The sequence below is a fragment of the Conger conger genome, chromosome 9 (assembly GCF_963514075.1).
Source record: "Conger conger chromosome 9, fConCon1.1, whole genome shotgun sequence".
NCBI lineage: Eukaryota > Metazoa > Chordata > Actinopteri > Anguilliformes > Congridae > Conger > Conger conger.
Window position 1 is genome coordinate 47,212,519 of NC_083768.1, and position 15,196 is coordinate 47,227,714.

Sequence of the window (15,196 nt, forward strand, 5' to 3'; positions counted from 1 at the left end):
ACCATCTGTACCGTAGCATGAACATATCGAGGTATCAATGGAAATTCTGAGGCTGATATCAATGACCAACATTTGTTTGTCCACACTGGCTGATGCCGGTACCTCTCTTTTTGCATTAAAGATACAAATACAACCAAGTTTATACATTCATGGCAGATGTCGAACACAGGCAATAAATAATGGGAAAATATGTACTTTATTTAATCCTTTATTTAACAAGGGCAGATCCCTTTTTTTCAAGGACACCCTGGGATAAATTATTGAGAGGACAGTTGCAAGTGGAGGAGTGCGAGAGCAGAGAGGGGTAAACCCCTGGAGTACTTTTTCGGGTTAAGGGCCCAACAAGTCATTTAGGGACCCGACTTCATTTCTCCAGATGCAAGTTAGCATCCCAAAGTGCCCACCAGAGACTCAACAGCTGCTCGTGAAGCACGCTACCACTAGGCTACCCTGTCACCAGGGTAATGGTGCCAGGGTAACTTGCTTATAGTACTTTTTATTAAGCAGAAAGCATTAGTTTTGCGAGAAACTGAACCGAAATTGATGAAAACAGGCTGAGATCAATGATTAGTTTAAAGAAAAGTTTTGGGCCCCACCAGCTCATGAGACGTCACTGCTATGATTAGATTTTGAGGATAAAGTTTTCACTTAATTTTCAGCATCAGCGGTGCATTATTAATTTGGTCTTCTATATTTTGTTTCTGCATTAGTGTGTCAGTAGAAACTAGCAAATTTGAGATTTCCAAATACTAACTTTCCGAAACATTGAGTGAAATCTTTGCAATTTGTTAAATAAAGTCACATATTAAATAATAGACCGCTTTTCAGATAAAAGTTGTTCGAAGCTGTCCGGGACTACCTGGATCCCTACATTAACATAAAATAATGAACAAAATTTGTCCAGTTGTTTTAAGGTCTTCCTAAATATGGTGTAGACTACAGGACAACATAGTAACTTTATTGTTTTAGGATGTATATATATAGCTACAATTTAAATAAAAATATACAGAGCAACCACTGACTATTAAACACAAGTTTGTTCCGAAAGTACAGTGCTGAGCCAGACCAGGTGCAGCAGAGGGGAGAGGAGAGATGTTTTCAAACAACTCAGCAAGATGTGGCAGCCACTGGTTTAGATGTACAGATGGCAACTGACTCTGCAGTATAAGCTTCAAAGGACTCAAGCTACCAGAGGTGGCTGTGTGCAATGCGTGGATATAGGAAATGCAAAAAAAAACAATGGTTACTTTTATTCTCTTTTAATGTAAACTGCAGGGTTTAGGGCATTTCAACCTAGAACAAACATTTGAGTGGATCAAAAAGGGTAAAACGGTAAGAGAAGTAACAACCATGTTTATTTTTAAATTAAATTTACACTTTGCTTCCAAATTGGCGGAGAGTTGAGAAAAAGACCTTCCCTTTAATTAACACTCAAACAGTGTGATAATACTGACTACTTGGCAGCTTCACAGACATCACTAAAGATACAGCAGCTTACGATACAAGCCAAATATTGCTTTGGAATATTACAGCTGACATGACGGGTGTCCGACCGGATTTCAGGCTGGGGGGGTGGGGGTGGGGGGCTTGGGGGAAGTGGTGTTGGTAAATTCACAAGCAAGAACGGCAGGTCAATCAGCCTGGCTGCTTCTGAAAGTTGTGAAAGCTAAGCTCGAGTGACTCATTAAACAGAATATCGAGAGGCGGCTTCAGTGTGCGATATTGCCGGGTCAAGGAGGGTCCACTTCATTTAGCAGTTTATAGGAAGTGGAGCAGGGGTGAGGTTTCAGCAAACCGGTGAAAATGGAGTGTGTTTTTTTCCCTTTCGCGGTGGAGCCATAGCTGCCGGGTGTCAGAATATGAGATTTATCGTCGCTACAGTGCAAAAACATTAAAAACCGGAGGTGTGAAAACAATAATTGGATACTGCATCCACCGTCCCCTCACACAACACCCTCCCCCACCCACCCAAAAAACAAAAACGATACAAAATAAAACAAGAAAAACGACTTCTATAAGGAATATTCTACAGCAAACTCAAAAACAAAACCATAAGGACAAGTGGAACTGGTCTGGTCTTGGTCCTCCTTCAGCAGGTTACCGTGTTGCCGTGACAACGCTTGTTGTCATGATCGTTGAGCGATCAGTGGGCAACGGGAAGTGACAAGTTTGGAAGGCCTCGAGGGCAAGTCGTTAAGTGCTGCAAATACATTAAAATACACCTTAAAAAAAGTAAGTAAGTAGCAAGTATAGCAAGAAAAACAAAAAAGTTAGACAGATCCTTATTTTTTCCCTCTCTTTTTTCCCCCCACCGTCTTTTTCAAAAGTTCTTTCCAGTACGAGTAAGAAACGATTGGTCCAGTTGGTAGTTAGTTGCAGTCGTAAACAAAGTCATAGTTGCTAGGCTCTTTGGGAATGGGGGGCGGAGCCTCGGGAATCTGAATGTTCTCAAGGTCCAGGAGGCGGAGCTTCATCTCCATGCTGAGAAGGACGTCCAGGTCGGACTTGGTGAACTCGCTCGTCATCTCCTTCCCCAGGAGCGCGTTAAGACCGTCCGTCCACACACAGTACTGAAAGACAACATGGAAACCACTGAATCTGCCTTCTTTTGTACTTCGATTTATTGGTTTTAGCAAGTCCTCTCAACCAACACCCAACTAGAGCAGATCATGACCATCACTGGCTCCAGTTCATTGAGTAAAATACTAAGATTGTGGCCTGTATTCCATCAAAATGTGTCCTTAACTTTGACTTGCAAGTTAACATACACAATAAACTTTCTCCACAAACTGAATGTGGTGCACGAGTGCTGGTGAATGTTGAACTCGGCAAAAATTATTATTGCTTTCAACTGTTAGTCAAAGTTAACCAAAAATTGCCTTCCAACCTTCATCTCTGATGGACTCAGTTATTTAATATTCAACAAATTATCTTAAAAAATGGGCTGCTCAAACATTTCATTTTTGTTCACACCATGTTTTATCGCCATGAAACACCAATATCAGAAGTAGTGAGACCGAGAGAAATGCAGGAATTTAGTTCTGGAACTTTTGCACATTTGGTAGTGTCTTCTGCACTTTGCCTTCCCTCCGTAAACGACGAAACGGGAGAAACCTCACCTCGTGCTTATCGGGAGCGATGAAGTTGAGATACTCGTCCGACTCGTAGAGCACGGAGAATGCCAGCTCCAGCACTTCCTGCAAAGACAGATTCACGCCGTCACAAAGCGTTCCCAGCCCGCTCCTTCCTGTCTCCCCGCCTGCTGTTTCCCTTCTCGCGCTTCCTCTCGGAGATATTAAACACCAGATGGCACGTGGCGTCCGCCCGCTACACGGCACCGCGCTCGCCCGCTGGGAGAGAGGGACGCCGCGGGAGGAAGCCGAGAGCTCCGCGGGCCGGCTGGCGTCGGCAGTGACGCGTTGCTTTGGACGAACGCGCTCGACCGAGCCGGGATGACGCAGTGCGTCACGGACACCTCGGGGGGCGCCGAGAACTCGTCAATTCTGGAGGGGCCGGGGGGTCTCGATGCGGTTTTCCACCCTCGACAGTACCCCGAGGGTAGTCAGCCGTGTTTTCGCTCGATCTTACTGCCGAAGAGAACTCCGTTCTACCCTCTAAACTGAGTTGCTCCAACGGACCTATTTCAGTTAAGATTGCCCAAATCCCCTGAACCGAGTTGAAAAATGTAATTTGGTATTGTACAATTTCTTTTTAAAATTGAGCAAAACAAATAGGAAAAAATAAGAACTGGTGAGCCTTGAACCCCAGTCTCCTCCATGAGAGACAATCGCACAACACAACAACAAATCTGCTCTGAGCCAGAGCTGCCTTTTCGGTGAACCAGACTTCTCTCTTTACATTTATTTTTTTCATCCCCTGATTGATTAGCAAACACGTAGGCGCGAGATTACAACACAAGATTACCCTTTTGACACGACCGTCTGCCCTCAGGGTGCTGTTGACGGCAGAAATATAGCTTATACAGTAGGCTATATATTCTTTGCGCTGGCATATAAAGTCTCAGAACACGGTTGCAAACACAGCTTGGTGCACTACTCTAATCTTTAGCTATAGATAACTTTGAACTTTCTCCTCGTACAAAGATATTTTTCAGGCTGCAGACATAACAACCGCACAAGCATCAACCACAAGACCACTGGCAAGCAGTTTATTTGGGAACATTCTTTTGGAAAATTGTCAAAAAAGAATATACGCACGCTAAACACAAAAAATACAATCTGCCAGGAACTGCCTCACATTTACAGTCGATTTACTTGCCATCAGGTATAATCCTCGTATAATGACTGTCTTAAATCAGAAGGATTTGTAATTTAGATTTCAGTTCATGCTCCACTAAACCTTTTCACTGGCCTATTTTCAGTAAATGAAATGCTTCAGTAAACCTTTCTTATCAAAGCCTTTTCTCCAGTGAAAGTGTTTGGTGAGATCTACAGAGCAGAACATGGGAGAGAGATGTCACATCCACTTTATTGACCTCATTCAGAGAGTAGTTTGAGTTCACTGGCCCTTCAAAGAGCTTAGCCGTGTACGTTCCGCTGGGTGTGGCTTGCTTAAAATGAGCCTCCTTGACTCACAAACTCTTGGGTGCCTACCAGTGACGCCGCTAGCTCCCTATGCTAACAAACATAAACAAACTGGAAATCTAAAAATACTTTACCTCATTATTGCAGAATCTAATTGATGGTTACAAAATTTTAAACATCAAATTCAGAAATAGTTTTCATCATATGGATGTAACTAACACAAAACACATTGCAAGACAGCCTCTACCACTGGAATAAATGAATGCATGGCCTGTACGGTATTAGCTAAAAGCATGGTTAATCAAAACTGCATTCTGGCACAAAATGGCTGCCGTTACATCACCCAGGCGGGTGCTACTGTACACAACGGTGGTGGTAGTTGAAGTGAGTTTCCCCCTTATCACTTTAAAGTGCTTTAAGTTGCCAGCTGGTGAGAAAAGTGCTATATGAATGCAAGGAATTATTATGTCCCTTGGTTTACATTTTACATAACTTTCTGGTGTCTTGTCACTGCTATGGGCTCAGAGAGGCTGAGTTTGGCTCTGCAGCAGTGTGCCCAGGCAGGGGTAGAGAACAGTATCTCCTATAAATAGATTATACGGTGTCACACAGAGTCGCTGTGAAACCCCACACTGCTTCAGACGGAAAGGACACGTCCACCTGGAAAGTGCAGCGCTGAACAATAATAACATTTCAAGCGCGTTCACAGCGCAAGTGGCATGTGTTAAATGGCAAAAAGAAATGCCATAGCATGGCTGCCGTTGTGAAGGATGCAGCCGAGAATTGCGTGAAAGCTACACAAAGTTTTTATTTTGATCTTAAACGCGCCCAGAACTGTGGCGATTGCAACTTCCTCGACATCTGTTCGGGCAGAGTCCAGCATCTGTTGGCAGTTAAATTGACTTTACCTTACATTCCCCACTAAAGTCCCATAAAACCTTGGATTAATGCGCATCAGCACACACCAAGATGCATTGCCATCTACAACGGCTTTTAGGAATGGAGACAGAATACAGGCCAAAACCCTCCACGGTCCTGAATCTGCCACTGATTATTACATTATACGGTTCCTTAAGAATAATCCTCAAGACTGGGCGAAATAACAAGACACAAAGCCATTAAACGGCTGTGCCAAAGACCGCAAGTAAAGCTGATTTCAGAGCCGTTTGATTATGTATCGTGTCATCGTATCATATTATATAAATATAATATCAAAGTTGTGTGTGGGTGGTCTGTCCTTTGGCCAAAGAAGAAAAAAATGGTGACTCACTTAGATGTAAAGGCATATAGTCAGGAAGGTGTTAGTGAATAAGATTTGCATGGAAATAAAGTTGTATTCGTTTGATGCTGAGATCACTTACAGAAATGGAAACGACATTATGTACTGTATGAAAAGGAATCGCCTGGGGGAACTCATTCTCTCCAGCATACATCTCCTTTGGCTCACCTCCCCTTCTCCCCTACCCACCTGCTCCTCTCCCCTACCCACCTCCCTCCATCTCTGCCACCTCCCTCTATCTCTGCCCACCTCCCCATTTCCCCACCTACATTCCTCCATCCCTCTCTCCACCTCCCCCTATATCTTGCCCCCTCTCCTTGAAGTGAGGCCATGATCCAAACACCATCTACAGCACAAAGACAAGAATGAAGACCCTGCTCCTTTAACCGTGCCGTGACATCATTCATTTCATTTCTTTTTTTAAATTTCCTGGCACATAACATCACCTTGGACACTGACCTCTATGGTCATCAGGAAACAACCTAGACCTGGGTTGCCAAACCCCGTTTTTCACCCCAACCCTCATTTGGCACAACAGATTAAACTAATTAGCAGCTCAGTGAGATTTCTGGGGTCCCACTAGTAGAAGAATGTAACCTCCTCACTTACTCGTCTCCTTCTCCTATTTGGAAGTATGGGGGAGCAGACAAGTGGAGGAAACAAGGATGTGTTTTTCGAGCATTGGCACACACCCTAGCTGTCGAATGAGGTGCGCTTTTATTAGGGTTGGAATAAAAGCCTACAGGAAGGTAGGTCTCCAGGAACAGGGTTGGGCAGTCCTGGCTTAGACCTCCCTGGGACATCTTTGGAGGACTAAAAATACAGTGATTTATGAAGCAAATCCTCGGGCAGTGAGATGGGACAGAAGGCGATGTCTGGCTCAGTGTGTGTGCCAGATTCGCTTCCACTGGTAGACATAAAACAACCATCCATCTGCACACTCCCACCAAACAGGACACAGAGCAAGGACCCCACCAGCCTAATGCTCCAAGCACCTACAATCGAGTGCTGAAGGAGATGAACCTGGGAAGTTCCGAGAAGGACTTGTAACTGTCAGCTCTCCTACTGCGTTTTACCATTGTCTCGTTTGGAATCCATGCTGATTGTGGTGAAGCCAAAGACAATTCAACACTGTGGACAATAAAGTTTCTGACTCTAAGCTCTTAACTCTTGAAGGCAGTATTTGGCGAGGCATGCGGGCGTGGCAACATAAATGGATTTCCCCCTACTTCCCGGACTTTCCTTTGCACCCAACAGATCCTGACACTAGGAAGGCGGAAGGGCGATGCCCATGGCGCGAGTCCTCACCTTGTTCTGCTTGAGAGCGCCCTTCTCCTTCATGTGAGGGCAGTCTTTCCCAGTCACCACCGCCTTGATGTCGGCCACCGGCACTGCGGGCGCGGAGAAGACAAACGGTCAGACGCTCCAGCCTTCCCAGCAGCACCGCGCTGTTGACTAATTGCTGCCATTAGCGGCCCGCTAATTTTAGCGTAATATATCGCGTGCCCGTGTCGCCTGAAAGCACGTCCGACTGTGTTGTTAAATGTGAGATATTAAGGCGGTTTATTTTTTTTAAAATTGTGTTATTAATTTGCTTAGCGTACACTTGAATCTAGGGCATCTTTACACACAGGTTAGATATTTTACAGGCTCTTCACTGGATACAGTATGTACGGCTGAAGTGCCATGCTGAAGGGTACCCTACAATGCCGGTGCTGTTACACTACCTGCCACTTCAAACTCTTGAGCCTTCGACCTCTGGCATACTAGTCCAGGTCTTTCACTTCTCTACTACCCGGTCTGTTGTCGTTTACTGCCCTTGGTGTTGTTGTGTGTACTGTATGTGCCTTTGCTGTACTGTGTGAACAGTGAAAGCAGTAGCATTTGAAAGCCTGTGTGGTTGTTTTTTTAAAGGCAGGCCACGACATCATGCCGTGCAGGCGGAATTGCCGCTATGTCATTTCACTGCTCAGTTTTTATTAATAATTTGGAAGTGAATAGTCTGTAAACAACCAGCTAATCGCCTCCATCCAGTCAGACCACTTCAGTGGCGAGACGTGGCGCGCTATCATATCAATAGCATCGTGCTAACGTGTGATTTAAGTGCCCGCGTATGAGATTTAGGCACAGCCCGTCGTGTCCGAAGTACGGAGGACTCACACTTGTCCTGCAGAGAATCATGGGGCACCTCGCCCTGGGGGCTCTCCTCCAGATCGCCGTAGTGGAGGACTTTATGATTCGGCGAAAGGCGGCAATACCAGAACTTATCTGTGTGGGGAAGAATCACAACAAAACCAACATTAGACATGGAAAATGGACTCACACAATTAGAAACAAGCCTTTGGCTTGGTACAATGCGTGCAGTAGCTGTGGCAGAGCCTGCTAAATTGATATTGAATGTTCTTGTCGATTAAATTTGGTATTTTGGAAAACACAATAAATCCCTAATTTCAGTAAAATCTCTTGGGGGAAAATATTAGTCACAATAGTGGTACACAGTAAAACAATAAAATTAAGGTCACATTGTAATGCCGCATGAATCCCTGAACTCAAAAGAGTGACCATAGCTGGACTACAGCCTGGCTCTCCTACAGAGAGGCATTTTGCAGTGCTGTGTGATATGAGCAAGGGTAAAAATAAATAAATAAATAAAATAATAACAATAATAATAAAAATTAATTGCGCTTGAGTTTATTTTCAGTTTGGATTGATGTATGACTCGCTCCGTGTTGGAGCTCTCGCGTGCCTCTGCATATGTTCCCCGCGTTCTGCTCCCGCGGCTCCAGAAAAGCCGAGGCGTGCGTGGCTCTCGTGCGGGCAGGGCGACGGATCTCTGGCGTGCGCCCGCGTGCCGCCGTCCAAACGCTAATTGCCGATAATAGAGGCTTGGCTGGCAGGAGAGGGGGAGATCTACAGGGAGCCTCGCCTTGTGAGCAACCGAGCTACAGCCGCATAAAACGCACGAGGGAGGGCCGAAGTTATCCGCAACGCTGGTTATACAACGTTTCATCTTCGTCTCCCGCTTCAGATATAAAAACAATGACCAGAAAAGTGAGGTGGTGCATACTGAGTACTACATAGTATGCATTGTATTAATGTTTTCAGTAGGAGGGAATCATTTGCCTTCGAGGAGAAAAGGAAAATGAATAGTGTCCCTCGACCACAGCCCCATTAGTAAAATTGATGTGGTGCATGCATTTATCAGGCCACTGTGCTGCTGGGTGTTTCTGGCCACAGAGGAAGAAAAAAATGAGGGGCAGAAGAGTAAGACCTCTAGAGTTGCTATCCTAGCGAACTGAATGGCAAACTACAAGTTCTGTCTACAAGCTTATTAAAGGCAGCAAGCTCAGTTTAGTGATTGACAATTATCTCATAAGTTCAGCAGCTTCACAAAATATTATTTTGTTTCTGATGCTTACGATGCATTTGTATGTTTGCTTTTCTTTTTCCCCCTCTTTCTTTCTTTATAAAATATAAAAAATTAAAAAATGCTGAGCGTCCAGACGGAAACTATGATGTCCACATATTTAAAATGGAAATGAATTGTCTAGAAAAGTCCATTGCAGGGTTTTGTCAGGTTACCACCATTTGTTAAAAAGACACTTAAAAATATGCATGAAAGGTGCGCTTACAAAAAAAGGACAAATCTCAGATCTCTTAGAAAGCAAAGAGCAACCGCAGTCCCAATGGCAGAGCGAGCTCCGAGCGTGGGGTGCATGTTATTGCTTAGAGGCCAACAGCCCCGTCCACTGACTCCCCTTATCAGCAAAAAAAACATTCAGCCAGAAGGGTCTTTCAAGCTGGCGATATAAGCAATTGCAAAAAGAACAATAGACCAGAAATGTCAGCTGGGTCCCGCTGCAGCAAAGTGCTGAGAATGCCACTTTAAAACCGCGTGACCACGCCCGGCTGAAGAGGGCCGAGCCTGGAGACTGGAATTTTCCATTAATGCTTTAATGTGTCATTTCGAAAAGTACCGCTGAATTGATAATAAGTGGCTCCCAACCCAAACTCGCAACGCTGCACATCTGCGAAAATCATACCCATTTTAATGCATCTGTTCGGACGTACTTTAAATCTTCTGCAATATATTAATAGAACGAGGCTGGGGTCAGAGCAGACATGACACTGGAAAATTGGTTGGCTGTTCTGTGCATGCATAAATCATACTGTTAAAAGCCTCCGATTTGGAGTAAATGGAGGCGGGTAGGTAAACCCTTGGGTTCATTTTGAAAATGGTGTGGAAACACACTTTGCTCAGCACTTTGTGACAATTGAATTATTAATTACAGTTGCAGACTTAATCTTGCTCTTCCTGATCACTTAGCAGAATATTGCACGGTAAATTACTTTGTTGAGGACGGTGGATGTCTGTAGTGAGCACAGCACGGCTCCAGTAATGTCGCTGTTGTAAAAACAGTCCTGTCCCATGTCCCTATCGTGGTGCGAGGTGGACCAACACAGAAACATTCCGTTTTCCTCTTCCCCCTCCAGTCCAGAAGGCAGAGGACAAGCAGGCAGGAGACAAGGTTAAGGCACAAGCGAGTGTAAGAGTGTCAAAGCGAATGAGGTCATTTCACAGCGTGTCCAGCAATCAAGGACGTCCTACCTTCTGGTAGGGGAGCTATGAAACCGTCTGCTCCCGAAATGTCAAGTGCCAAGGGACACAGACAAAGCATCCCCAAGCAACAGACCAGGTCTGGTCCGCGTTCCTTCGATTAATCTCGTTGGGGATAAAACCGAAGCCAAAACGGAATTAGAACTCCCTTTGGAAAAACCGTATAGTGCTCGAGACGGGAAAGATTCAATCGAAGGCCGTAGCTGCGTTGAATAATAGGAGCCTCAAAGGTAGACGAAAATAAATCTTATTTATACGAGTCAGGTGAATGCTGAAGTAACACTCCTCTTCAACGTGTGTTCGGCAAGAAGGCCCTCCTGATTTCAATCTGGCCCAGATCCGCTTTGTAGTTTGGAGGAGAATCCACCGAGAACGATTTCCGCAAGGAGGGATGGTTGTGTTGAAGCACGCACAAGATGGCTCTTTCTGCTTTGTGTGATAATTAGGAAGCTGAAAAAGGCACGTGACAAACGTAGAAAGGACACAGGGGAGAGATTTGATCTCATAACTATGTTCACTTCTCTTGAACTTGTTTGAGGACAACATTCGAAGCAAATAAGATGCCCAAAACTGAATGAGTCCATGGAGCTTTTTGTGAGCATCGTAAACATAGCTGGAATTCTCCAAAATGAGCATCTGTAGTTTTATGATGCAAATAGTGACTTAAAATATGTTAATCATTTATATTTTCTATTTTGTTATGGATGTTTAAATAAGCCAAGCTATGAAGTTTTTTTTTTTGCCTAATAAGCTAATCCCAATATATCACAATTCAGTGCCAGTATGCCATGGCAATATGTCTATTGGAGCTGGGTGGGAGCCTATCAAGTTTTTATTACTTCCATGCAAATAAATATGCCTACTCACTCAGAAACAGACTAGTTACTTATAATATGTAAATGTTGATATTGTGACATATTTTTAATCAGATATACAGTGCAGTCCATATGTATTTGGACAGTGGTATAATTGCAACAATGAATATGAGGTTTGAGTGCAGACTGTCACTGAGGGTATATCCATACATAAGTATTGGGCGATCCATGTAGGAATTTCATCCCTTTTTATACATGCCCCCCTCCCCCCATTCACCAAAAGCAATTGGACACTACTCTGTGCTTTGCTGGTGGCCTTGGGCCCTTACTGGTGGTGCTCTGCATGTTGCTGTTCGCAGCTCTCCACTGAGAACAATGACTGCAAAATGGCTGAACCGGTAGCGCTTCCACCCCAGGTTATGCAAGCCAACTGTGGCCACATGTACCCACGCATGGAGCACTGCAGCCACTGAGCAAGCCACAAAGCCATACACAAGAGCTAGTGCTGATTGGAGAAGAGCCAATTGCATTGCGCTTCTGCAGGCTCCTGGTCATAGTTGGCCAATGAAATGGCCCAGGATGGATCATGTGACTATCGGCCCCAGCTTGCTTTTACAGCAAGCTCCTTCAGTGACTGAACCACTTGAGGAATCCTAGAAAATTTGTTTGAGCAGTCTTTTAGGTCTGTACCCAAAACCCATTCAATATTGACTCCATTTTGGATGACGCTCTCTCTTCAAACAAATTTGTTCCCAGTCAAATCCGATGCAGATAAGTACAGCATAAACACCAGCTTCTGGTCCAGGTTTTGGCGGATAGTTCTTAAATTCGACGCTTGACTTCCGAGCGCTGAAGCCGAGGCACCTCGCAAACGAAAAGCACGGAAAAGGACGCGATGAATCCCCACGTGGGGAGAGATGGAGGGTGGTGACCGAGCGAACGACAGAGAATGGAGAAGAATGCGATCTCTCGGCGATTTAATCCTGTGCTGCTGCGAGAAGCTCTAAATTAAACGGGCGAAGCGATAAGGGTTCCCTATGGACGTTTGCAGACATTACTCAACTTCTGCCAGCGAGTGTGAAGGAGGATATTAGGCTGAATGATTCCCAAGCGCTCAAGTTCAAAGTGTGAATGTTTCATCCTTTCCCAGCAGCAGCCATTTAAAGAAGCTTCTCAGATTCATTTACAATGGCTGTCACAGAGGTAGAGGAGTGCACATAAAACATCGAAAGCATCAACTTGCTGTTTGTCAGCTGAAGGCTGAGTATTAAACAAACAAAACAAAACAGAGCAGAGACTAATTACTAACTAAGAGAAAAATAATGGATTATAGTTTTACCACCAAGGAAAACTCTGACCTGTTATTAGACATACACACATTAATTATACTGCTACTGCTCTATAATAGTATTTAACCAGACACAAATAAGTATTGGTAAACCGATAATGCAGATAATGAAAGGCAAGATATTGTTCTTCAAAATGAAGATGAAAGCCTGAAACAGCCAAAAATGTACATTTTTACTTAAAAAAAGATCTATGTGATATTGGCCATTGGGACTTACGAATTATTATAATGGAGTGGGTCACATATACAAAAACATGTTCAACTTACTAGTGCTATCTGTCCCAAACATGTCAAATGCCATTCATCATTTGACACCAAGCATTTCAATCTCACATTAAAATGGAGTCACAATTGTGCAACACACTAATTTCACTATTCAGTACATGTGTACAGCTTGCTGTCAAGCCACTTGCAGTCAAGCAAACAAACTGCATTCCTTACTGTAATTCGGAATTATCTGCTGCGCAGTCTAACACTTTCTTTTTCATTTGACATGAATATTTTAATTTGACGTGAATATTCTTTTGGAAGCAGAGCTCAGAACATCAGAGCAAACTGAAAACGAGACAGGACTGATAAAAGAAAACATCCTATAAATATCACCCAGCAAACTATCCGTAGAATTTACATGAAAGACTTACGTATTCATAGCTCCATAATAAGCCGTTCTGTCAAGCTTGAAAGGATCTCTGGCGGTAGATTAATTCTAATGTTTCATTACTCTTAATAACCCGACTTGATTAAACAAATGTAATTTTAGCAGTGCGGAATGCAGGTACGTGGCACCCAGAGCTAACAGTTTTAAAGACAAGTTAGAAATGGAAGTTAGAGCAGCACTAGCTTCTGTGATGTGATGTATCCATGAGTGAAACTGATCTTTCAGGGGAATGTTTGAAGGAGGGGGACATTAAATGAGAATGTGTGCCTCTATGTGGAAAGGACACTTGAAGGGGAATGGAAAATTGAGGTTGGCATGTGTACACAGGGTCCAGTGGTGTTTTTGTGTGTTTGCTTACATTGACTTAATAGAATTCCATTCCCATATATGGTTCCAAGTAAGAGCTCAGGAATACCCAAAAAGTTTAAATTAAAGTGTATATTGTACAGTAAAATGTGAAGAATTTCCCTGGCTTTTCCAAACGATCAGCCATGGCGGTGTTCGTTAGTATGAAGACCAGCTGCACAGACTGGTGATTAACCCTAATCAAAGACCGTCACGCAATCCTGCTGTTCGATTCCTGAGGCAGATGTGTCGGCCTCATTCGAAGCAGGCAAAATTTAATTAGATCATTTATCCATTTATTCAGCCTGGGTCCAGGAACTCGGATAATAATTTCATTTGTCGATTGCTTGAATCGATTGGAGACCATTGCAGAAAAGTGACATATGGTCTTTGTTGGAGAGTAGAACACATACTGTAAACTGGCTTTCAGAAACAGACGGCACAAATAAAGAGTTGGAAATGTTATATTTTTGGCTTCTGAGGAGCGTGGAACGTGGTTGCACGTGGGAAACTCGAAACTGGGAAAGTGAATGATTGAATCGGGAGCGGAGAGCTCAGGGGAAATGCTGTGGGCCTGGGCAGCTGTGATCAGTGCTCATTGCGCGGCGCAGAACTTTTTGCTGATTGAATCACTTCCCAGCGTGACTCCAGCGCCTACCTAAAATGAAGCACTCGTTTTGTGGGATGGCATGTAAGAATGAGACTTAACCGGGGCGGGTGGGGGTGGTTAGAAGCTGTGTGGGACGGTAAGAGCATACGGTGAGTCCACAGCACAGTCACAGAGCGCCGAGTACACGCAACGTATGCAAACGAGGTTCTGTTTCACTTGAAACACACCATGTCACGACTCACTGCTTTGTTGTTTGAGTTGCAATTTGTTTTAACAAATCGATTATTGACAGTTCACTGTAGCTCCACCCATTCATTATAATGTACATGACTAGGACCAGGAAGGTTGGTGGTTCAAGCTACGGTGTAGCCGCGACAAAACCTGCACAGCTGTTGGGCCCTTGAGCAAGGCCTTGAGCTAACATTGAGCCAGGGTGAATTATCCCCTGCTTAGTCAAATCAACTGTAAGTCAGCCAAACAAATTATTATTAGCATGAAACATCACGCTCCCATCAATAGTATACACTGTGTAGGGCAGCACAACGGGCACATGGTATGTCGGTTACAGTGTGTAGCACGGTGACACGGTGACGGTGACTTTGATAGCGCTCTCGGGTAGAAGGGTGTGAATAGCGCTAAGTGAGCTAGCGTGTCGTGGTACCTTGGCGCCTTCGGCTGCTGATCTTCCTGAAGCAGGTGCCCTCACACAGACGGTTTAGCCGCTGCTGCTTGATCAGGAGCATGATCTCCGGTTGGATCTTCTCCCGCAGCTCCCTGAGGGGGGGGACGAGGAGGAGGAAGAAGACGGTCAGGGAAACGCTAACACTTACTAATATTACAGACCAGGGGTCTCCAGCCCTGGTCCTGCAGGCTACAGGGTCTGCTGGCTTTTGTTTTCACCTTAAAATCAGCACCCTGTCGAGACCCAAGTAACCAGGCGAGGTGAGCTAAACGTTTAATCAACTGCTCTAATTGATGA

General features: G+C 44.4%; 1 protein-coding gene across 8 annotated transcripts in view; it reads right to left on the minus strand.

The window, feature by feature from the left end:
• Positions 1-1,243: 1,243 nt before the first annotated feature.
• Positions 1,244-15,196, minus strand: part of elmo1 (engulfment and cell motility 1 (ced-12 homolog, C. elegans)) — a 115,017-nt gene continuing 101,064 nt past the window's right edge. For all 8 annotated transcript variants that reach the window (XM_061254965.1, XM_061254971.1, XM_061254969.1 and 5 more), the window contains 5 exons: positions 14,879-14,991; positions 7,984-8,091; positions 7,132-7,214; positions 3,120-3,197; positions 1,244-2,570 (listed from right to left, as the gene is read on the minus strand). In XM_061254965.1, the coding sequence (XP_061110949.1) occupies positions 2,370-2,570; positions 3,120-3,197; positions 7,132-7,214; positions 7,984-8,091; positions 14,879-14,991 (583 nt within the window). In that variant the 3' untranslated portion in view covers positions 1,244-2,369. The remainder of the gene's footprint in view (positions 2,571-3,119; positions 3,198-7,131; positions 7,215-7,983; positions 8,092-14,878; positions 14,992-15,196) is intronic.